Raw genomic sequence first — 24,307 nt, forward strand, 5'->3', positions numbered from 1 at the left:
GAAGGGGGGGCTGGGGGTAATAGAATATGAAGGGGGGGCTGGGGGTAATAGAATATGAAGGGGGGCTGGGGGTAATAGAATATGAAGGGGGGCTGGGGGTAATAGAATATGAAGGGGGGGGCTGGGGGTAATAGAATATGATGGGGGGGGCTGGGGGTAATAGAATATGAAGGGGGGCTGGGGGTAATAGAATATGATGGGGGGGGCTGGGGGTAATAGAATATGAAGGGAGGGCTGGGGGGTAATAGAATATGATGGGGGGGGCTGGGGGTAATAGAATATGAAGGGAGGGCTGGGGGTAATAGAATATGAAGGGGGGCTGGGGGTAATAGAATATGATGGGGGGGGCTGGGGGTAATAGAATATGAAGGGGGGCTGGGGGTAATAGAATATGAAGGGGGGCTGGGGGTAATAGAATATGATGGGGGGGGCTGGGGGTAATAGAATATGAAGGGAGGGCTGGGGGTAATAGAATATGAAGGGGGGGCTGGGGGTAATAGAATATGATGGGGGGGGCTGGGGGTAATAGAATATGAAGGGGGGGCTGGGGGTAATAGAATATGATGGGGGGGGCTGGGGGTAATAGAATATGAAGGGGGGGCTGGGGGTAATAGAATATGATGGGGGGGGCTGGGGGTAATAGAATATGAAGGGGGGGGTGTAGCTATCACTCACTGAGTATCCGCTGTTTGAATATCACTCAGTGAGGGTGGCCAGCATTCCAAATCTCTATGGACTACATTTCCCATGATGCCATCCTGCCCATTCCTGATCTGCTTTACCAGACAAACTGCCAGTAACAAACATGTCCACCAAACGGAAATGACGTCATGTTACCATCAGCCAATCAGACTGTGTTTGGGGTGGGGCAGAAGAAGGGAATTGTTGTGCAGTCGGTTGTCAGGAAACGGCCAATCAGAGAGCAGCCAATCACAGGACAGATTGTACCCGGAGCCCAGAGCGAGCTGCTGCCGGGTAACCAGGGAACGGGGACTCACTGACCGCACAGCAGGTAGGTGTCTGCCAGGGGGCGTTATACGGAGACAGGGAGCGTTATACGGAGACAGGGGGCGTTATACGGAGACAGGGAGCGTTATACGGAGAGAGGGAGCGTTATAAGGAGACAGGGAGCGTTATACGGAGACAGGGGGCGTTATACGGAGACAGGGGGCGTTATACGGAGACAGGGGGCGTTATACGGAGACAGGGAGCGTTATACGGAGACAGGGGGCGTTATACGGAGACAGGGGGCGTTATACGGAGACAGGGGGCGTTATACGGAGACAGGGGGCGTTATACGGAGACAGGGGGCGTTATACGGAGACAGGGGGCGTTATACGGAGACAGGGGGCGTTATACGGAGACAGGGGGCGTTATACGGAGACAGGGGGCGTTATACGGAGACAGGGGGCGTTATACGGAGACAGGGGGCGTTATACGGAGACAGGGAGCGTTATACGGAGAGAGGGAGCGTTATAAGGAGACAGGGAGCGTTATACGGAGACAGGGGGCGTTATACGGAGACAGGGGGCGTTATACGGAGACAGGGGGCGTTATACGGAGACAGGGAGCGTTATACGGAGACAGGGGGCGTTATACGGAGACAGGGGGCGTTATACGGAGACAGGGGGCGTTATACGGAGACAGGGGGCGTTATACGGAGACAGGGGGCGTTATACGGAGACAGGGGGCGTTATACGGAGACAGGGGGCGTTATACGGAGACAGGGGGCGTTATACGGAGACAGGGGGCGTTATACGGAGACAGGGGGCGTTATACGGAGACAGGGGGCGTTATACGGAGACAGGGGGCGTTATAAGGAGACAGGGAGCGTTATACGGAGACAGGGGGCGTTATACGGAGACGGGGAGCGTTATACGGAGACGGGGCGTTATACGGAGAGAAGGAGCGTTATACGGAGAGAGGGGGCGTTATACGGAGACAGGGAGCGTTATACGGAGACAGGGGGCGTTATACGGAGACAGGGAGCGTTATACGGAGAGAGGGAGCGTTATAAGGAGACAGGGAGCGTTATACGGAGACAGGGAGCGTTATACGGAGACAGGGAGCGTTATACGGAGACAGGGGGCGTTATACGGAGACAGGGAGCGTTATACGGAGAGAGGGAGCGTTATAAGGAGACAGGGAGCGTTATACGGAGACAGGGGGCGTTATACGGAGACAGGGGGCGTTATACGGAGACAGGGGGCGTTATACGGAGACAGGGAGCGTTATACGGAGACAGGGGGCGTTATACGGAGACAGGGGGCGTTATACGGAGACAGGGGGCGTTATACGGAGACAGGGGGCGTTATACGGAGACAGGGGGCGTTATACGGAGACAGGGGGCGTTATACGGAGACAGGGGGCGTTATACGGAGACAGGGGGCGTTATACGGAGACAGGGGGCGTTATACGGAGACAGGGGGCGTTATACGGAGACAGGGGGCGTTATACGGAGACAGGGGGCGTTATACGGAGACAGGGAGCGTTATACGGAGAGAGGGAGCGTTATAAGGAGACAGGGAGCGTTATACGGAGACAGGGGGCGTTATACGGAGACAGGGGGCGTTATACGGAGACAGGGGGCGTTATACGGAGACAGGGAGCGTTATACGGAGACAGGGGGCGTTATACGGAGACAGGGGGCGTTATACGGAGACAGGGGGCGTTATACGGAGACAGGGGGCGTTATACGGAGACAGGGGGCGTTATACGGAGACAGGGGGCGTTATACGGAGACAGGGGGCGTTATACGGAGACAGGGGGCGTTATACGGAGACAGGGGGCGTTATACGGAGACAGGGGGCGTTATACGGAGACAGGGGGCGTTATACGGAGACAGGGGGCGTTATACGGAGACAGGGAGCGTTATACGGAGACGGGGCGTTATACGGAGAGAAGGAGCGTTATACGGAGAGAGGGGGCGTTATACGGAGACAGGGGGCGTTATACAGAGACAGGGGGCGTTATACGGAGACAGGGGGCGTTATACGGAGACAGGGGGCGTTATACGGAGACAGGGAGCGTTATACGGAGACAGGGAGCGTTATACGGAGACAGGGGGCGTTATACGGAGACAGGGGGCGTTATACGGAGACAGGGGGCGTTATACGGAGACAGGGAGCGTTATACGGAGACAGGGAGCGTTATACGGAGACAGGGAGCGTTATACGGAGACAGGGAGCGTTATACGGAGACACAGAGCCATAGTTATACAGAGACAGAGAGCGATATAATAGTGACAATAGTGTCCCTTTATTAAGGAAAAGCTTATTGTAACTTCATCTTTCTGTCACCTACAGCTCACGCCATCTCTTCATGTCAGCCTGGACTCTTTAAACCGATACAATCGCTGCATCTTAGGGGGTCCCAGGGGATCAAGGCTCCTCAGAAAAAAAATTCTGGGGGGTTGAACCCCACTAAGAACAAATCCTGGTTTATTTTCTGTAAACTCCAACATGGCTGCCCCAGGAGCTACAAAGACTGCTTGGAAGCTGCGTAAGTCCCCACTGTGACTATAGCTAGTACTTATACATCCCCAATACACAGCCACGTGGCCTGAATCTGCCACAAAGACTGCTTGGAAGCTGCGTATGTGCCCACTGTGACTATAGCTAGTACTTATACATCCCCAATACACAGCCACGTGGCCTGAATCTGCCACAAAGACTGCTTGGAAGCTGCGTAAGTCCCCACTGTGACTATAGCTAGTACTTATACATCCCCAATACACAGCCACGTGGCCTGAATCTGCCACAAAGACTGCTTGGAAGCTGCGTATGTACCCACTGTGACTATAGCTAGTACTTCTAAATCCCCAATGCACAGCCACGTGGCCTGAATCTGCCACAAAGACTGCTTGGAAGCTGCGTATGTACCCACTGTGACTATAGCTAGTACTTCTAAATCCCCAATGCACAGCCACGTGGCCTGAATCTGCCACAAAGACTGCTTGGAAGCTGCGTATGTACCCACTGTGACTATAGCTAGTACTTCTAAATCCCCAATGCACAGCCACGTGGCCTGAATCTGCCACAAAGACTGCTTGGAAGCTGCGTATGTACCCACTGTGACTATAGCTAGTACTTATAAATCCCCAATACACAGCCACGTGGCCTGAATCTGCCACAAAGACTGCTTGGAAGCTGCGTAAATGCCCACTGTGACTATAGCTAGTACTTATAAATTCCCAATACACAGCCACGTGGCCTGAATCTGCCACAAAGACTGCTTGGAAGCTGCGTAAATGCCCACTGTGACTATAGCTAGTACTTATACATCCCCAATACACAGCCACGTGGCCTGAATCTGCCACAAAGACTGCTTGGAAGCTGCGTATGTGCCCACTGTGACTATAGCTAGTACTTACCCACATACCCAATGCACGGCCACGTGGCCGATGACTTCATCTATTAAAACCTCCTTCTGGGGATCTACCATTCCTGTTCTATAGACACCATGACATGTTTCACTCACTGCCTTCATTACTCCCTTCTATTTCTCTCTTTCCTTGTACGTCTTACAGAAGAAATTGTTGCCCACTCTAGCAATGTGTCGGCGCTTGTTCTCGGGAAGAGTTCTGGCCGCCTGCTGGCCACTGGAGGTGAAGATTGTTGTGTCAACTTGTGGTCTGTTAATAAACCTAACTGTATCATGGTGAGTCATGTGAAGGAAGCCTGGGTTCTTTCTGACCTGTTCTGGTGTCCTCATGTTGTCTTGTTTCTGCAGAATCTTACGGGACATACCACGCCAGTGGAGAGCGTTTGTTTTAATTCTTCTGAAGAAATGATTGTGGCTGGCTCACAGTCAGGCTCTCTGCGTGTCTGGGATTTAGAAGCTGCCAAGAGTGAGTATTATTCTGCCACGTTAATAGTCTGTGTTTCAGACAGAGCATTATTCTGCCACGTTAATAGTCTGTGTTTCGGACTGAGTATTATTCTGCCACGTTAATAGTCTGTGTCTCGGACTGAGTATTATTCTGCCACGTTAATAGTCTGTGTCTCGGACTGAGTATTATTCTGCCACGTTAATAGTCTGTGTCTCGGACTGAGTATTATTCTGCCACGTTAATAGTCTGTGTCTCGGACTGAGTATTATTCTGCCACGTTAATAGTCTGTGTCTCGGACTGAGTATTGTTCTGCCACGTTAATAGTCTGTGTTTCGGACTGAGTATTATTCTGCCACGTTAATAGTCTGTGTTTCGGACTGAGTATTATTCTGCCACGTTAATAGTCTGTGTCTCGGACTGAGTATTATTCTGCCACGTTAATAGTCTGTGTTTCGGACTGAGTATTATTCTGCCACGTTAATAGTCTGTGTCTCGGACTGAGTATTATTCTGCCACGTTAATAGTCTGTGTCTCGGACTGAGTATTATTCTGCCACGTTAATAGTCTGTGTCTCGGACTGAGTATTATTCTGCCACGTTAAAAGTCTGTGTCTCGGACTGAGTATTATTCTGCCACGTTAATAGTCTGTGTCTCGGACTGAGTATTATTCTGCCCTGTTAATAGTCTGTGTTTCGGACTGAGTATTATTCTGCCACGTTAATAGTCTGTGTCTCGGACTGAGTATTATTCTGCCACGTTAAAAGTCTTTGTTTCGGACTGAGTATTATTCTGCCACGTTAATAGTCTGTGTTTCGGACTGAGTCTTATTCTGCCACGTTAATAGTCTGTGTTTCGGACTGAGTATTATTCTGCCACGTTAATAGTCTGTGTCTCGGACCGAGTATTATTCTGCCACGTTAAAAGTCTGTGTTTCGGACTGAGTATTATTCTGCCACGTTAAAAGTCTGTGTCTCGGACTGAGTATTATTCTGCCACGTTAATAGTCTGTGTCTCGGACTGAGTATTATTCTGCCACGTTAATAGTCTGTGTCTCGGACTGAGTATTATTCTGCCACGTTAATAGTCTGTGTTTCGGACTGAGTATTATTCTGCCACGTTAATAGTCTGTGTTTCGGACTGAGTATTATTCTGCCACGTTAATAGTCTGTGTTTCGGACTGAGTATTATTCTGCCACGTTAATAGTCTGTGTCTCGGACCGAGTATTATTCTGCCACGTTAAAAGTCTGTGTTTCGGACTGAGTATTATTCTGCCACGTTAATAGTCTGTGTCTCGGACTGAGTATTATTCTGCCACGTTAATAGTCTGTGTCTCGGACTGAGTATTATTCTGCCACGTTAATAGTCTGTGTTTCGGACTGAGTATTATTCTGCCACGTTAATAGTCTGTGTCTCGGACTGAGTATTATTCTGCCACTTTAATAGTCTGTGTCTCGGACTGAGTATTATTCTGCCACGTTAATAGTCTGTGTTTCGGACTGAGTATTATTCTGCCACGTTAATAGTCTGTGTCTCGGACTGAGTATTATTCTGCCACGTTAATAGTCTTTGTTTCGGACTGAGTATTATTCTGACACGTTAATAGTCTGTGTTTCGGACTGAGTATTATTCTGCCACGTTAATAGTCTGTGTTTCGGACTGAGTATTATTCTGCCACGTTAATAGTCTTTGTTTCGGACTGAGTATTATTCTGCCACGTTAATAGTCTGTGTCTCGGACTGAGTATTATTCTGCCACGTTAATAGTCTGTGTTTCGGACTGAGTATTATTCTGCCACGTTAATAGTCTGTGTCTCGGACTGAGTATTATTCTGCCACGTTAATAGTCTGTGTCTCGGACTGAGTATAATTCTGCCACGTTAATACTCTGTGTTTCGGACTGAGTATTATTCTGCCACGTTAATAGTCTGTGTCTCGGACTGAGTATTATTCTGCCACGTTAATAGTCTGTGTCTCGGACTGAGTATTATTCTGCCACGTTAATAGTCTGTGTCTCGGACTGAGTATTATTCTGCCACGTTAATAGTCTGTGTCTCGGACTGAGTATTATTCTGCCACGTTAATAGTCTGTGTCTCGGACTGAGTACTGGGTGTGTGTAAACTACAATTAAATAAAGAAATAAAACTAGTGATGATTGCAAGTCACAGAATTGTATTAAATGCATTAAATGCATGAGTAGTTTTATGGCTGAGGGTCTGTAACTGGGCAATATCTGAGACTTGAATATTGTAGCGGAGCGGCAATATTAAATCCCACGATCTCTGCTGGTATTAAAGGTAAATCCACAGTCAGCGCTGAAAAGTAAGGCAATATCCCAAATCCCCCAGTAACCGGACGAAACACAGTTCTGGGAGTCAACTGAGATCTTTATTCACAGCTTCCAGTATTTATGCAAGTCCCCATGCAAGGGGTTTCCTTACTGACATAGCAGGGGTAATACAGTAGGGGACTACATGGGGGACTTAACATTTGGAGCATTTCTCCCATCAGGCACTGCTGCACAAGAGGGACACTCCCACTGAAATACACCGTTAAGTGGATTATCCCTCCGTGCAGCAGAACCGGCATTTTACATTTAAATTCACCATTCGTACAATATTCATGTGCACCTTTCGTGAGAGTATCGCTCAGATCCCAGTTAAAACAACCGAACGCCGCACGAAATACACTTTTTACTATTAAAGTCGTCTGAAAGTACCGAACACCGATGGGGAATCACAATAGGAGAAGACCGGAGCTCCCGAACGGCCTGGAAGTACAGCGGTGTTCGTGCCGTCGAGTAGCCGTTTTCAGTTCCAGGCACTCGACGACAAAACACCGCTGGGGAGACAAAGGATCCAAGATGGCCGACCGCCGCGTGGTCGGTAGTCGAACGGCGGCCACCCAGGAAAGCACTTAACTACCGATTCCAACAATGTTGCAATCTGGTAATTGGTGCCACACGACCCTCAGTGTGTGGGCTTGGGTTCGGTACTTAGTTCGTTTCACGAAACAGCCGGTAAAGTTGCTGTTCGTGAAACAACCATGTAAATGCTAGCGGCTTTCAGCTGCTAGCATACGAATACTATAGGATACAGGCAATCATACATTTCAATACAAGATGCAAATTACATTCAAACAGAATATGGCAGCAGTGCTTAGGACAACCTTTACAAATACAGTTCTATAGTCTGAAGTGGCTAGGTTTGCCACAAATATTTACTAATAGGAATTGGTTAACTGCTTTTCAGGTATCCGGACATTAACAGGACATAAAGCCAATCTGTGCAGCCTGGACTTTCACCCGTATGGGGACTTTGTGGCATCAGGTTCCATGGACACAAATATAAAGGTAAGCCTAGGACGGCTGGCATGCAGAGGGCATTCTGGGTCCATTTTAATGTTAAGCCCCTGAGTGGGGCCAGCAGAGATACTCTGTGCAAGCTTTCCAAACCGATCATTTATTTGAGATCGGCGTTTTAGGTGCGTTTTGTTACATGATTGGCCATCTCCTGTCAGATTCTAACACGGTACCTTCTTTATTGCAGCTTTGGGATGTACGAAGGAAGGGCTGTGTGTTTCGCTATAAGGTAAGTTCTTTATGTACGAAGCACCATGTTCATTTCAGTGTTTTGAAGTGGTCATGGTGCCTGGCGTTTGTTTAACCCCTGAAACTCCAGGTCGAGCAGTGTCTGTCAGTTCTGTGGGTGCGGGGCGATAGACAGACAGTGGGTCAGTTAGGATTTTTTTTACACTTCTAATAGTCAGTCAGTGTTCATAATAACTTGACCGCAGTAAATGTATAGTAAACCGCATTCCCGCCTGTAACGGACCGTTTTGCACACAAGAGGTTAAAAAACTGTTTAGGCTATATTCCCCTTTCCACTGCACAGGCAGCTACTGCAAGCACCAATCTCCCGAACTGCAAACTGCACAAATCCTCCAACTCCCGAACAGGAAACACACGAACACTGGAATCAACTGAACAGGAAAAGCATACAATCAGCTTACACTCCTGGCAATCAGCACACAATCCAATTCCCCCAATAACGAGACGACAGACGACTGTACTGGCACATAGAGCCTCTTTTATTCCCAATCCACAAACTTAGTACTGCCTACAGGGTTTTGAAATACAACCAATCAATCCGTACAATACACACCGACACTCCCACACAAAATCCTCCCCTCTGCCTGTGATATGATTACTGAACACAATGGTAATATAATTATCACAGGCAGAGAAACAGTTTTTACAAAATATTAATAACTTCCAAAATATACATGCCATTCACATAAAACATATATTTTCATAATTAGCATGCTGGAAATAAACACATACTCAAAAATCAGGGCAATCGGTTAAGGGAAAGTCTTATTTGACCGACTGCAAGCACATTTTCATGCCCAAAATAGTTCCATAGATTTGGGCTGTGCGGTCGGTCAATTTCACACAGAAAAATGTCTAAGTCCCATTCGAATGCACGAACGGGATCGTTCGTGCAAATAGCCCAGTCTAACAGTGCGTTCGAATTGTCGAACGCACTTCGATTCCAGTCGAAGTTCCTGAGAAGGTAACGGTCAGCGGTGTTCGTGCAAAGGTGTAACCGATTTTAGTTCCATAGATTCAAGGGCATGCACCGCTGACCGCGTTCGACTAAATTAAAATGGCCGCCGCCACGTGTTCGGTTTTCGAATGGCGGCTACTTCGGCACTTCGACGGCATCCGAAGTGCCAATTTAAAAGTACAAATCCTTTCTCTGGGAGTTTAAGGGCCAGCAGCAGCACAACAAAAATCCATTATGCCCAAATCTGTTATTTCAAGGGCCAAACCTCCCAGGGACCATAATCACATGGCAAGAGGCTGGCAAGCAGTCCTCTCCAGGCACAAGTGGCGGGGCTGGTTCCGCCACACCGCCATCATCTGTGGTCTGCAGGTACCAGCCAGTCTCTGCCTCGCTCACAGGAAGCTTCAACTCTGCCTTGCAACACCTCCCAAGTAGCTTGACTCCTGTCTGTTAACTCTTCCCTTGCCAGCCTGCATATAGGTCCCGTGGCGTCAGAGTCCAAGTTAACGTTGCATGTGTTTTCTGTTTGCAGGGCCACACAGAGGCGATTCGCTGTCTGCGGTTCAGTCCGGACGGGAAGTGGTTGGCGTCAGCAGCTGACGATCACACAATAAAGGTAAAGGTATCACCTCTGGAATTGTCTAAATTCACTTCCTGTGGAAAGCAGTTTAGTTCTGTGAGAGATCTCTGTGTAGGTTTTAGGGTGCAATAGCAGAGCACAGTGTGGGGGAACAGGATTTTGTCACACAGGAAGCGCAGCACAGTAGTAAGCAGGGCTTAAAATGTAAAGTCCCATGCTACTAGCCAGGCCTTAAAAGTTACTCGCCACAGAATGCCCACCTAGGTTAACGTTTTACTTCCTAGCAGAGAATGGAAATCTTGATTCCTGATTATGGGGTACAGGAAGCGGACGTAGTGTGTGGTAGTTTGGGGTACAGGAAGTGGACAAAGTTTGCTGTAGTTTGGGGTACAGGAAGCAGGCACAGTATGTGTTAGTCTTGGGGTACAGGAAGCAGGCACAGTGTGGTTTTGGGGTACAGGATGCCAGCACAGTGTGTGATAGTTTTGGGGTACAGGAAGCGGACACAGTGTGTGGTAGTTTTGGGGTACAGGAAGCAGACACAGTGTGTGGTAGTTTTGGGGTACAGGAAGCGGACACAGTGTGTGGTAGTTTTGGGGTACAGGAAGCGGGCACAGTGTGTGGTAGTTTTTGGGTACAGGAAGCGGGCACAGTGTGTGGTAGTTTTGGGGTACAGGAAGCGGGCACAGTGTGTGGTAGTTTTTGGGTACAGGAAGCGGGCACAGTGTGTGGTAGTTTTTGGGTACAGGAAGCGGGCACAGTGTGTGGTAGTTTTGGGGTACAGGAAGCGGGCACAGTGTGTGGTAGTTTTTGGGTACAGGAAGCAGGCACAGTGTGGTTTTGGGGTACAGGATGCCAGCACAGTGTGTGATAGTTTTGAGGTACAGGATGCGGGCACAGTGTGTGGTAGTTTTGGGGTACACCAAGCAGGCACAATATGTGGTAGTTTTGGGGTACAGGAAGCGGACACAGTGTGTGGTAGTTTTGGGGTACAGGAAGCGGGCACAGTGTGTGGTAGTTTTTGGGTACAGGAAGCAGGCACAGTGTGGTTTTGGGGTACAGGATGCCAGCACAGTGTGTGATAGTTTTGAGGTACAGGAAGCGGGCACAGTGTGTGGTAGTTTTGGGGTACACCAAGCAGGCACAATATGTGGTAGTTTTGGGGTACAGGAAGCAGGCACAGTGTGTGGTAGTTTTGGGGTACAGGAAGCGGACACAGTGTGTGGGTGCTAATCTGTCTTTATTGTCTCAGCTCTGGGATCTTGCAGCAGGTAAACTAATGGCAGAATTCACACAGCACACCGGTCCGGTACATGTTGTTGAATTTCACCCTAATGAGTACCTCTTGGCATCAGGAAGTGCAGACCGGTGAGCACAGGGACTGGAAGATGGGGGACAGAGGGGTTCTGTAAGGAGCTGAGTGATACCTTACACTTGGTTTCTTTGTCTCTAGGTCTGTTCGATTCTGGGACCTGGAGAAGTTCCAGTTGGTGGGCTGTACTGAAGGGGAGACCGTACCGGTCAGGTGAGGACTTGGACCGACCCTCCCTTGATAATAACTAGGGCCCAGTTTCACCCTTCCAGGAGATGTTTATTTTACACAATGCTGGTTGGAGCCACTTCATGGCTGTCTCTTTAAAATATGAAAATAAATCCAGCTCTGGCGTGGACTTTATTATTATTAATCATCATCATTGTGTAACATTTCAAGCTATACTCTATAGTCAGTCACTGCAAACCAGCTGTGTCCATGGCACACTCACCAGCGGCTAGTGAGGAGTAGACATGTTGAGCCTTTATTGTGGGGATATAACAAAACATCTCCAGTGTTTTACAAAACCAGCTGAAATGAGCTTCCAATGTGGACGTCTACCGAGCAGTGACCGACCCGCAGTGACCGACCCGTTCCCAATCCCTATCTCATTCCCCTTTACCAGCAGACCCTAAACCAAGAGCAAATGTACACTTTAGCGTAATTAGAGAATTTTCCAGTTAATCTGTTCTGCCCAAAACCTGGGTATTGGCAGAGTTAGTCTCTCTCCGGAGTCACCGGCTTTGCTGTCTATGATAGTGAACTGTTTCCTACAGAGCCGTCCTTTTCAGTAGTGATGGTGGGTGCCTTTTCTGTGCTGGTCGGGACTCTCTCCGGGTGTATGGATGGGAACCCGAGCGCTGCTTCGATACGGTTCCTGTAGGATGGGGGAAGGTTTCTGATTTGGCGATCTGCAATAATCAGCTGGTAAGATGATTTCTAAGCTGCGTGCAGCGGGAAGAATCACTTTGCGCTCAGTGTTAGGAAATATCTCACTATGTTCACAGATCGGGGTCTCTAGCACCCAGTCCACTGTCTCTTCCTTTGTGGTTGACTTGACTCGGGTTAAAATGACCGGCACAGCACCGCCAGGTCCGCAGTCACCAGTGATACCCATCACCCGTACTACACCCACCGGATCCTCGCTGAGACGCATCTATGAGCGTCCATCTACATCCTGCAGCAAACCAAAGAGGTACAGACACACACAGCGGGTCATAGTGGGTCTCCCCTAGCAGGGGCCCTCATACTAGCTGTCTGCAGTGGGCGAAGCTCTTGTGTTATCAGGGTAACTGAGTTTTTTTGGGTGTTCACAGGGTGAGTCCAGTCAGTGACGAAGAGGAAAAAGAATCCAGAGCCGAGATCCAGAACGCAGAGGATTATCATGAGATCTTCCAACCAAAGAGCTCCATCTGTTAGTGAGGAATTGACTCTATCTGTGTCTTTTTGTCTCTGCATCCCCCAACCCCTACTGTGTATGTCTCTGCCACCCTGCTGTGTCTGTCTCTGTCCCCCTGCTGTGTCTGTCTCTGTCCCCCTGCTGTGTCTGTCTCTGTCCCCCTGCTGTGTCTGTCTCTGTCCCCCTTCTGTGTCTGTCTCTGTCCCCCTTCTGTGTCTGTCTCTGTCCCCCTTCTGTGTCTGTCTCTGTCCCCCTGCCGTGTCTGTCTCTGTCCCCCTGCCGTGTCTGTCTCTGTCCCCCTGCCGTGTCTGTCTCTGTCCCCCTGCCGTGTCTGTCTCTGTCCCCCTGCCGTGTCTGTCTCTGTCCCCCTGCCGTGTCCGTCTCTGTCCCCCTGCCGTGTCCGTCTCTGTCCCCCTGCCGTGTCCGTCTCTGTCCCCCTGCCGTGTCCGTCTCTGTCCCCCTGCCGTGTCCGTCTCTGTCCCCCTGCCGTGTCCGTCTCTGTCCCCCTGCCGTGTCCGTCTCTGTCCCCCTGCCGTGTCCGTCTCTGTCCCCCTGCCGTGTCCGTCTCTGTCCCCCTGCCGTGTCTGTCTCTGTCCCCCTGCCGTGTCTGTCTCTGTCCCCCTGCCGTGTCTGTCTCTGTCCCCCTGCCGTGTCTGTCTCTGTCCCCCTGCCGTGTCTGTCTCTGTCCCCCTGCCGTGTCTGTCTCTGTCCCCCTGCCGTGTCTGTCTCTGTCCCCCTGCCGTGTCTGTCTCTGTCCCCCTGCCGTGTCTGTCTCTGTCCCCCTGCCGTGTCTGTCTCTGTCCCCCTGCCGTGTCTGTCTCTGTCCCCCTGCCGTGTCTGTCTCTGTCCCCCTGCCGTGTCTGTCTCTGTCCCCCTGCCGTGTCTGTCTCTGTCCCCCTGCCGTGTCTGTCTCTGTCCCCCTGCCGTGTCTGTCTCTGTCCCCCTGCCGTGTCTGTCTCTGTCCCCCTGCCGTGTCTGTCTCTGTCCCCCTGCCGTGTCTGTCTCTGTCCCCCTGCCGTGTCTGTCTCTGTCCCCCTGCCGTGTCTGTCTCTGTCCCCCTGCCGTGTCTGTCTCTGTCCCCCTGCCGTGTCTGTCTCTGTCCCCCTGCCGTGTCTGTCTCTGTCCCCCTGCCGTGTCTGTCTCTGTCCCCCTGCCGTGTCTGTCTCTGTCCCCCTGCCGTGTCTGTCTCTGTCCCCCTGCCGTGTCTGTCTCTGTCCCCCTGCCGTGTCTGTCTCTGTCCCCCTGCCGTGTCTGTCTCTGTCCCCCTGCCGTGTCTGTCTCTGTCCCCCTGCCGTGTCTGTCTCTGTCCCCCTGCCGTGTCTGTCTCTGTCCCCCTGCCGTGTCTGTCTCTGTCCCCCTGCCGTGTCTGTCTCTGTCCCCCTGCCGTGTCTGTCTCTGTCCCCCTGCCGTGTCTGTCTCTGTCCCCCTGCCGTGTCTGTCTCTGTCCCCCTGCCGTGTCTGTCTCTGTCCCCCTGCCGTGTCTGTCTCTGTCCCCCTGCCGTGTCTGTCTCTGTCCCCCTGCCGTGTCTGTCTCTGTCCCCCTGCCGTGTCTGTCTCTGTCCCCCTGCCGTGTCTGTCTCTGTCCCCCTGCCGTGTCTGTCTCTGTCCCCCTGCCGTGTCTGTCTCTGTCCCCCTGCCGTGTCTGTCTCTGTCCCCCTGCCGTGTCTGTCTCTGTCCCCCTGCCGTGTCTGTCTCTGTCCCCCTGCCGTGTCTGTCTCTGTCCCCCTGCCGTGTCTGTCTCTGTCCCCCTGCCGTGTCTGTCTCTGTCCCCCTGCCGTGTCTGTCTCTGTCCCCCCGCCGTGTCTGTCTCTGTCCCCCCGCCGTGTCTGTCTCTGTCCCCCCGCCGTGTCTGTCTCTGTCCCCCCGCCGTGTCTGTCTCTGTCCCCCCGCCGTGTCTGTCTCTGTCCCCCCGCCGTGTCTGTCTCTGTCCCCCCGCCGTGTCTGTCTCTGTCCCCCCGCCGTGTCTGTCTCTGTCCCCCCGCCGTGTCTGTCTCTGTCCCCCCGCCGTGTCTGTCTCTGCCCCCCTCCCCCCCGCCGTGTCTGTCTCTGCCCCCCCGCCGTGTCTGTCTCTGCCCCCTTCCCCCCCTCGCCGTGTCTGTCTCTGCCCCCTTCCCCCCTCGCCGTGTCTGTCTCTGCCCCCTTCCCCCCCTCGCCGTGTCTGTCTCTGCCCCCTTCCCCCCCTCGCCGTGTCTGTCTCTGCCCCCTTCCCCCCCCGCTGTGTCTGTCTCTGCCCCCTTCCCCCCCCCCGCTGTGTCTGTCTCTGCCCCCTTCCCCCCCCCCCCGCTGTGTCTGTCTCTGCCCCCTTCCCCCCCCGCTGTGTCTGTCTCTGCCCCCTTCCCCCCCCCGCTGTGTCTGTCTCTGCCCCCCCCCGCTGTGTCTGTCTCTGCCCCCTTCCCCCCCCCCGCTGTGTCTGTCTCTGCCCCCTCCCCCCCCCCGCTGTGTCCGTCTCTGCCCCTTCCCCCCCCCCCGCTGTGTCTGTCTCTGCCCCCTTCCCCCCCCGCGTCTCTGGCCACCCCCGCTGTGTCTCTGGCCACCCCCCCTGCTGTCTCTCTGGCCCCTTCCCCCACGCTGTGTCTGTCTCTGGGCCCCCCCCCCCCCCCCCCGCTGCCGCTGTGTCTGTCTCTGCCCCCCCCCCCCCCCCCCGCTGTGTCTGTCTTCCCCCCCCCCCCCCCCGCTGCCGCTGTGTCTGTCTCTGGCCCCCCCCCCGCTGTGTCTGTCTCTGCCCCCCCCGCTGTGTCTGTCTCTGCCCCCCCCCGCTGTGTCTGTCTCTGCCCCAATGCTGTGTGTCTGTCTGTCTGTCTCTGCCCCCCCTGCTGTTTGCCTGACTGTCTCTGTCCCCCCTGCTGTTTGCCTGACTGTCTCTGTCCCCCCTGCTGTTTGCCTGGCTGTCTCTGTCCCCCCTGCTGTTTGCCTGGCTGTCTCTGTCCCCCCTGCTGTTTGCCTGGCTGTCTCTGTCCCCCCTGCTGTTTGCCTGACTGTCTCTGTCCCCCCTGCTGTTTGCCTGACTGTCTCTGTTCCCCCTGCTGTTTGCCTGACTGTCTCTGTTCCCCCTGCTGTTTGCCTGACTGTCTCTGTTCCCCCTGCTGTTTGCCTGACTGTCTCTGTTCCCCCTGCTGTTTGCCTGACTGTCTCTGGTCCCCCTGCTGTTTGTCTGACTGTCTCTGCCCCTTTGCTGTCTGTTTAAAAAAAAATAAAAAAAAATTGAAAAACATGTCCCTACCTTTTAGCCCTATGCATATATCTTGGGTCAGACAGTGTTTGGTGAAGTAAATTTCCAATTTAGGGTTAAAATATCCAGCCCAGGGGGCGGGGCCGGACCGCCATGCTAACCGGTCGCATGCAGGAGAGGCTCCGGAGAAACCGGGCCCTTTAAGCTACTTACAGCGGAATTTCGCACACAAAACGAGCCTACAAGACACCCCATAGATGTGGGAGCGGTGGCATACCCCGAGATCGTGAGTTCTGGTCCTCTGAAGGGGGCGCGGAGCTTCGAGGGCTGCGGCCTACCCGGAATGGGAGCGCGGTGGACGGCCGCTGCTGCGTCTTCCTCCCCGGCTGCCACAGACTGTCAGAGTTGCTTGCCGGCCCTGTTTCCCCCCCCCCCCTTTGGACCAGGGGGGGGGGTTATCCTGGTCCCCACTGAGGGGAGCCTGAGACGGGCGTGGGCTGAAGCGCACGGAACCATCGAACTGCCCCACAAAATGGCGGCGGCAGACAGCTCAACATTATCTGCTCCTGCACCATGGAGCCCCCTTGAACCGCGGGTACATCATCTGCCCTGCCGGAGAGCTTCAAGCACAAGAAAACCGTGGAAATACTCACCGCGGTCTGGGAGAGTGAGACCCCCGGCCCGCACTGGTTGTTCCTAGGTGGGGCCGAGTGCAGAAGGCACGAAATGAAATTGTGCTGCAGCGTGTGACAGCCAAGCAGACCTACACGACTTCAAGCGCTGCACCCCCAGGACCACAAAGCCTGACATAGGGAGACTTACCACACACAGATGAGCACCTGCGAAGCTGAACTGCCATGGTGATGGATCAGTATCCGAGGGGAAGGAGTTATACATGCCAGCATAGAGACTCTCACAACACCACAGGACACTGACTAAACAAGAGGAGCTGTAGGTTTACATCAGCTACCTAAGAGCAGCTACCTATTTACCTCTTGCCACCTAAACGGCGCTCTAACATTCACCGTAGCCATACTATTATATTACTATGTCTAATGTTAATACCTAATAATACAGGAATGCACTCAGCCCCGGTGGCCGCCCGCCTACCTACGCTTGGCAGTGGTAATATCGAAGTTCAACTGTGTAATACTCTTGAAAGCCCACATTTACTTATTTAAGTTAAAAATATGTATTTTATGCCATAAGCTAGCAGATCCCATTGCATTAGATATGATAACTCAGCCTGCGTTAAACTCGACATCTGTAACCTGCATTGCGCTGGTTTCTGGAGGAGCGCACATAGCATGTAACCTAAAGCGATTAAGCTGTAACTGCGTGACTGTACACTGCCCTTGGAGGGTATAGGCTGAACGGGACACTGGGACTGAGCCAAGCGGTGAAACTGTTCACGTTAAGCATCTTCTCCCCAATATGAGCGATGATTTTACTTTTCCTTCATTTATGTGTCTAGCATTTAGTTTGCTTTCTATGAAACTTAAGATATAATCCTGTTCATTTTCCTGTTTAAAAAAAAAAAAAAGCAGTGCAATGTTTTTCTATAATGCCATGTGATTAAATGTGAATACAAACCTGGTTACACCAGCTGTTGTGGCAGTGCAAACCCACATGTTTAAACTCTGCACAACAAAAATAAAGAATAAAAAAAAAAAATATCCAGCCCAGAAATATTCTCTACGCCAGTTATGTTTCCGTTTAACTACATCGGCCTTAAATGTAAAATTCACTTTGAATTCCCAGTTTAGTAAATAAGTCGATTAGTGTCCGTTTAACACGGTCTGACCCAAGGTGTATGTATATGGCGGAACCATCCTGCTATATACTAAAGGTAGGGATACGGTTTCTCATTATTTAACACCAAATCGATTTCCTTTCAAAACTTGATGAATGGATTTTTATATTAAAAGGAGTTTTTAGGTGACCGTTGTCCTTTCAATCTCGTACAGTGCAGGCTTAATCTCTTCCTCTTATTTGGCAGCACGTACTCCGCCACGGTACCACGAGCCCTTCCCAGCTCCCTTAGAGGATGGTAAGATTGCTAATCTTGAATAATAATATAAATGGACTGGGCATGGTATTTGCTGGTAGTGATGCTGTTGCTGGAATCTGCGTTTGAGGTTTATTCCCCTTTCGGTTCACAGAGAATGCAGCAGTGAAGGAGCCGGACCCAGTGACCGCTACCATCAGCAACAAGCGAAACGTAGGTAGACCACTGGGAGTGATCACTCGGCCCCCCTCCCCATTGCTGGCTGCAGACATTTTTGTAATGTCTGTCTTTGTACAAGTGATGCAAGTGACAAACGTATAAATAATTGTTTTAATTGATATGATTTAGCCTGATTAGCGCTTTGTCCCTTACATCACTTGTCCAGCTGCTTTTATATTAATCACTTTAAGCGCTTCTTATTAGGCACACTTTCTCCTGTTGGAGATCTTTTTTTAATGTTTGCCTTTACTTCCCATTTCAGCCTAATCATGTTAAAATAACCCACTATTTTTTTTTACCTTAGTCTGAACAATTGCCAAGACCCCCGGTTGCTGCCTCTACACCTATTGTGTATCCAGAGCTGCCTCCTCCACCGTCACCACCAAACAATCCTCCGGTAATATCTGCTGCTCGCAACGAACCAATCGGACTCAAAGTAGCAGACTTCTTGCCTGTGAGTAAAGCCTTAATAAGCGGTGACTGGGCCCTCTGTCTGGGAATGACCTGTATGACCTGGTCTGCCTTCTCTCCCAGGCTATAAAGGGTGCAGCCCCCATCGAGGTGGGGAATGATGAAGCCATGTGTCAGATTCGGAAAGGTCATGATACTATGTGCATGGTACTGACCAGCCGAATGAAGAACCTCGATGTCGTTCGAGCCCTGTGGAGTACCGGGGACATCAAGGTACTGCGGCCATGATCTGTCCCACCAAGTGAATATTTCACGCTCTCTAAGCTCACTAATAGTACAGGTATTCCTCGGTATTACAGAATCCTAGACTGTTGCTTTGCTTTGAAGACTGGTTTTGGACCCCCTGATTGAAAGCACTTCCTATCTGCTCCTCACATTGTCTAGACACTGCATCCTTGCCCCGCATTGCTTCTAGAAGCTCCCCTGCTGTTTCTTGTCTTTCCCACTGATCTCCAAGAGGAATACTGGGGCCTGTTTGGAGCAGTTGTCAGGATATTGCAGTTGCCTTTCTTTTAATTTGTAATGAGGGAAATCTTCCCTTCAGCGGCACTGTCATGCCCTCATTTGGTTGTTTTTTTTTGTTTTGTTTTTTAAACCCTCCTCCTGACTCCACTACATTTTATTATTCCTCTAGGCCCTATTTCACCCTTTTTAAACGTTATGTCTTTACAGGATCTTGGTCCTAGGCGCTGCCATCTTAGTGTGGGCATATTAAGGCCCTGTGGGACATGTCATCTGCCCACACTAGATAGTATGGTTACATTTCTGTGCATGCCCAGTTTAACACTCGGGCATTCACTGTTGTCCGAAGTTCAGATGGGAGTTTTGGCTATTAGTTTTTGTCTGAAAGACAAATGAACGAATAGAAATTACAGAGAACGAATTTCAATTCGTTATTACAAGGAGGGAGCTAGGCTCCTTTCTTGTAATATGTAAAAATAGAAGCGGTAGGGGGCTTTGCTTCCCACCACTTCCTCAGCCCCCATGTCCCTCGTAATTCTGTGGGCGTCAATATGACCACCATGTTAGCATTAGGAAGATTAAAATCTCCCTCTTTCCCCTACTTGCTATGCCGCTTAGTAGGGACATTTATAGTAAGCGGTGAGCACTTCCTAAACCCTCACCCACATAGTTGGGGCACCTATTAAAATAATTAACGGGGGGCACATAGGGGACCTATTGTCTCCCCCACCCACCTATAAGAGGCAGGTGGGGGCCCTAAGTGACAAGGGGGGCTATTGTCTCTCCCCAGTCCCCTCTCATTGCTGACAGGTGGGGTCCTCAAGCCCCTAGTCGCCCCACCACAATAGAATAAAACCATACCTAGCTCCCTCACACTAATAATAGTGAGTGGGGAGCAATAAACTAAATAAGTAAAATATTTTTTAAAATTTTCAGGTATCAGATGTTGTAATTTTTTTTTTCTAAATTCTTCTATTTTTTGCCCCAAAAAGGCCAAATAAAAATCCATAAATCCTGTTGAACTAAAAAAAAAAAAATCCAGACGATAAGAAAATCTTCCATCTTCTCCCACCAAGGGCTCTGCGCAGACTGAGCTCCACAGGGCGAGTAAAGCCTTCCCACATCCTGCAGTTTGACTCCGAGTGCTCTGACAGGTAAATCTCGGGCCTCGCAGGTAACCAATCAGGTAAATCTCGGGCCTCGCAGGTAACCAATCAGGTAAATCTCGGGCCTCGCAGGTAACCAATCAGGTAAATCTCGGGCCTTGCAGGTAACCAATCAGGTAAATCTCGGGCCTTGCAGGTAACCAATCAGGTAAATCTCGGGCCTCGCAGGTAACCAATCAGGTAAATCTCGGGCCTCGCAGGTAACCAATCAGGTAAATCTCGGGCCTCGCAGGTAACCAATCAGGTAAATCTCGGGCCTCGCAGGTAACCAATCAGGTAAATCTCGGGCCTCGCAGGTAACCAATCAGGTAAATCTCGGGCCTCGCAGGTAACCAATCAGGTAAATCTCGGGCCTCGCAGGTAACCAATCAGGTAAATCTCGGGCCTTGCAGGTAACCAATCAGGTAAATCTCGGGCCTCGCAGGTAACCAATCAGGTAAATCTCGGGCCTCGCAGGTAACCAATCAGGTAAAGCTCAAGATTTACCTGTCCGAGCACAACGAGTAGGGGCAGGATGAAGGTTTTAAACTCCTTGATTTACTAATACGAAGTCATTTTGACCAGTTTTGGTATTTCAGCTTTTTAGTAGAAATCATTATCACAACTTCATTCTCCGAATCAAAATTTTAACCTAAAATAATGGCCGAATGTCCACATTCGATTACGATAACATTTTGGGAATTCACTGGCGCTATGTCTGAATGTTCGGTCAATGCGAATGAAGCACCGCGAGAACACTGAGGGGGCGAGTATGAAGGGAAAACTTTCTCTGACACAAGAAATGGAGCCAACTTAGGCTCCTCTTTTACTCAAAGCAAGTCAAGCGTAGTTAAAATACATAAGACTAAGTCGTCCTTACTTTGTCTTATGTTTTAAAGAAAACTCGATCAGATATGAGGAAAATAAGAACTGACCCTAATAGAGGAAGAGAAGAGGAAGCAATTGGGGAAAGGCAGGGTTGGCGTGACAGTGCCGCTTTAATCTGCTGTGCAGTGTGTGTTACACTTGGCCCCAGTGTGCAGTGTGTGTGTGTGCGCCCACAAATAGTGCTGTCTGTGAACTTTGCGTTTTATTGCAGACATCCATGGACTCTGCTGTGGCTATTAATGACCTGTCTGTGGTTGTTGATCTTCTGAACATTATCAACCTGAAAGCGTAAGATAATTTTATTTCCCCTCCTCTAGACCCAAGTTGCTTCTGGCTAGAGCCACTCCAGTGCCCCCCCCCCCCCCCCCCACCCCCCAGATACAAATAGGGCGGTACACAAATAGATTCATGTGTCCATTCCTCACTGTATAAAGAGCCCGGGGAGGTACACTAATAGATTCATGTGTCCATTCCTCACTGTATAAAGAGCCCGGGGAGGTACACTAATAGATTCATGTGTCCATTCCTCACTGTATAAAGAGCCCGGGGAGGTACACTAATAGATTCATGTGTCCATTCCTCACTGTATAAAGAGCCCGGGGAGGTACACTAATAGATTCATGTGTCCATTCCTCACTGTATAAAGAGGCAAACTACTGACCTTTCCTTGCGGGTTATGTCCGGGTAGGAGACCCCAGATCTTTAACCTACATTCATTTCATTCACTTAGCACCAGCACTGCTCCGATTCTTTGGTCCTTATTAATCGATAATTTATATTTTATTGAACACCTAGGGGAGAGCTCTAGTGGCATTCACATAATTGGTATTTTCTTTACATTCGCAAAGATTCATCTTCTTTTGATTAAAATAGTGAGAGACGTTGATGCAGGAATTGAGCAGTTTTTTGGGGAAGCTGATGGGATGACTCCTCTGATTGCCGTTTCAGGTCCTTGTGGAAGCTGGATCTATGTTCAGTTGTTTTGCCTCAGATTGAGAAGCTTCTTCAGAGCAAGTATGAAAGGTGAGCCTTTCCATCCCTTCCACCGACCTCACAGGCCCCTGCCCCCACTAAACTAACTGCATGTGTTTCCTCTCCATTCATAGCTATGTGCAGACTGGATGTTTGTCACTGAAGCTGATTCTGCAGAGGTTTCTGCCATTGATCACGGATACCCTGGCTGCCCCACCTTCTGTTGGCGTGGACATAACCCGTGAGGAAAGGTCAGTAGTTAACTCCCCCCTCTTTATACGGTCAGGAATGGACACATGAATCTATTAGTGTACCTCCCCGGGCTCTTTATACAGTCAGGAATGGACACATGAATCTATTAGTGTACCTCCCCGGGCTCTTTATACAGTGTGGAATGGACACATGAATCTATTAGTGTACCTCCCCGGGCTCTTTATACAGTGTGGAATGGACACATGAATCTATTAGTGTACCTCCCCGGGGCTCTTTATACAGTGAGGAATGGACACATGAATCTATTAGTGTACCTCCCCGGGCTCTTTAATAGATTGTGTCCATTCCTGACTGTATAAAGAGCCCGGGGAGGTACACAAATAGATTAATGTGTCCATTCCTGACCGTATAGTGTACCTCATGGGCTCTTTATACGGTCAGGAATGGACACATGAATCTATTCGTGTACCTCCCCGGGCTCTTTATACAGTCAGGAATGGACACATGAATCTATTAGTGTATTTCCCCTGAGCTCTTTATACGGTGAGGGATGGACACCTGAATCAATTTGTGTACCTCCTGGGGCTCTTTATATTGTGAGGAATGGACACCTTAAGCCATTCGCGTACCTCTCCGGGGTTCTTTATATGGTGAGGAATGGACACCTTAAGCCATTCGCATACCTCTCCGGGGTTCTTTATACTGTGAGGAATGGACACCTTAAGCCATTCGCGTACCTCTCCGGGGTTCTTTATACGGTGAGGAATGGACACCTTAAGCCATTCGCATACCTCTCTGGGGTTCTTTATACGGTGAGGAATGGACACCTTAAGCCATTCGCGTACCTCTCTGGGGTTCTTTATATGGTGAGGAATGGACACCTTAAGCCATTCGCGTACCTCTCCGGGGTTCTTTATACAGTGAGGAATGGACACCTTAAGCCATTCGCATACCTCTCTGGGGTTCTTTATACGGTGAGGAATGGACACAATCTATGTAAATATTTCATATTTTGGTTTGGGGTCTATAAGGTGAATCTTGGTTCTGTTATTGAGGTGCGTCCTTTTCGCTCCCGGGTATGAAAGTATGCTTTATATTTCTGAGTTAAATAAACCTTTTAGGCTATTCCTGGGTACTCACCATGTCAATCTCTCTCCCCACAGGCTCACAAAGTGCAAGTTGTGTTACAAGCAGCTTCGGACACTCAGTCCGCTGGTAAAAACCCGTGCCTCACAGAGCGGCCGCTATGGAAGTGCCTTCAGAGAGCTGCAGCTGCTTATGGCTGCTTTGGAATAATGTGGAGCATTACCTGTCTTGTATCTCGGCAGGGAGGTAGCTGGGACACTAGCACAGAATCTGTTTTAAAGGGCAGGTCCTGACAAACTCTCAGAGAGTGGCTTTGGGGTCCTCCTTAGTGGGTTTCAGAGTTCCATTCCTCCAAGACTGACAGCACCTCGCTCACACAATCCCTTGCCCAGTGTCTGGCTGGAGGAATGCTAGGAGGGATGCTGAAGAAGTAAGATCTGGGTTTCTAAATCTTCCGCTGGTTTGTTTACTGTTAATTTATAGTAAAATGTAATTAAAATGTAATTTTTAATTTCTGCAAGTGGTTACTGTTTTGATACTTAGTCTCGAGTTCAAATGACATTTATTAATATTCTGCAGTGAACACTTCAGACCGGAGCTGTATGTTCACTGGGAGAGCTGAGCATATCTCCACCCTTAGTACAGCATGGGATTATGGGATTAGTAGTTCAGATCTGGCCGCTGCATCGTGAAATACACATTTATTACTATCATGGTTGCTCTATAAGAGCCAGTAACACGGCCAACAGCCTCTCCAGCGCTAGGAGAATGAAGCAGGAAATTAAAGGTTGAATCGACAATACAAGGAAATAATATAAGGACCACACTCTAAATAGAGGGCAATGAATTTACACTAATAAACTGTCGCTGGTAATAATAGTATTAATCTTATAACACCATATAGTGTGTAGAACCAATTGGCTATACACAATAAGAAGGAAAATTAGGGAGGCAAGGACAGAGAGCACCGCTGACAGCGGAGTAA

The 24,307-nt window shown here is 50.1% G+C and overlaps 1 protein-coding gene across 1 annotated transcript; it reads left to right on the forward strand.

Annotated features, from left to right (window-relative positions):
• Positions 1-918: 918 nt before the first annotated feature.
• On the forward strand, positions 919-23,838 carry KATNB1 (katanin regulatory subunit B1). Its single transcript, XM_063437452.1, has 20 exons — positions 919-1,012; positions 3,306-3,501; positions 4,529-4,659; positions 4,732-4,849; positions 8,082-8,182; positions 8,379-8,420; positions 9,931-10,014; positions 11,231-11,346; positions 11,432-11,503; positions 12,067-12,217; positions 12,298-12,485; positions 12,607-12,704; positions 17,858-17,908; positions 18,021-18,079; positions 18,390-18,539; positions 18,620-18,769; positions 21,263-21,339; positions 22,000-22,074; positions 22,158-22,274; positions 23,400-23,838. The coding sequence occupies exons 2-20, from the start codon at positions 3,462-3,464 to the stop codon at positions 23,530-23,532; spliced, it is 1,953 nt and encodes a 650-aa protein (XP_063293522.1). The 5' UTR covers positions 919-1,012; positions 3,306-3,461; the 3' UTR covers positions 23,533-23,838.
• The last annotated feature ends 469 nt before the right edge of the window (positions 23,839-24,307 follow it).

This window comes from Pelobates fuscus, chromosome 12 (genome assembly GCF_036172605.1).
Source record: "Pelobates fuscus isolate aPelFus1 chromosome 12, aPelFus1.pri, whole genome shotgun sequence".
In the NCBI taxonomy this organism is placed as follows: domain Eukaryota; kingdom Metazoa; phylum Chordata; class Amphibia; order Anura; family Pelobatidae; genus Pelobates; species Pelobates fuscus.

What these genes read in the sequence shown, in the direction of transcription:
- KATNB1 (XM_063437452.1), top strand. Translation starts at nt 3,462, where the DNA reads ATGGCTGCCCCAGGAGCTACAAAGACTGCTTGGAAGCTGC. An exon ending in AAAGACTGCTTGGAAGCTGC is followed by an intron (nt 3,502 to 4,528) that starts GTAAGTCCCCAC and finishes TACGTCTTACAG; the next exon opens with AAGAAATTGTTGCCCACTCT. An exon ending in CTGACGATCACACAATAAAG is followed by an intron (nt 10,015 to 11,230) that starts GTAAAGGTATCA and finishes TTATTGTCTCAG; the next exon opens with CTCTGGGATCTTGCAGCAGG.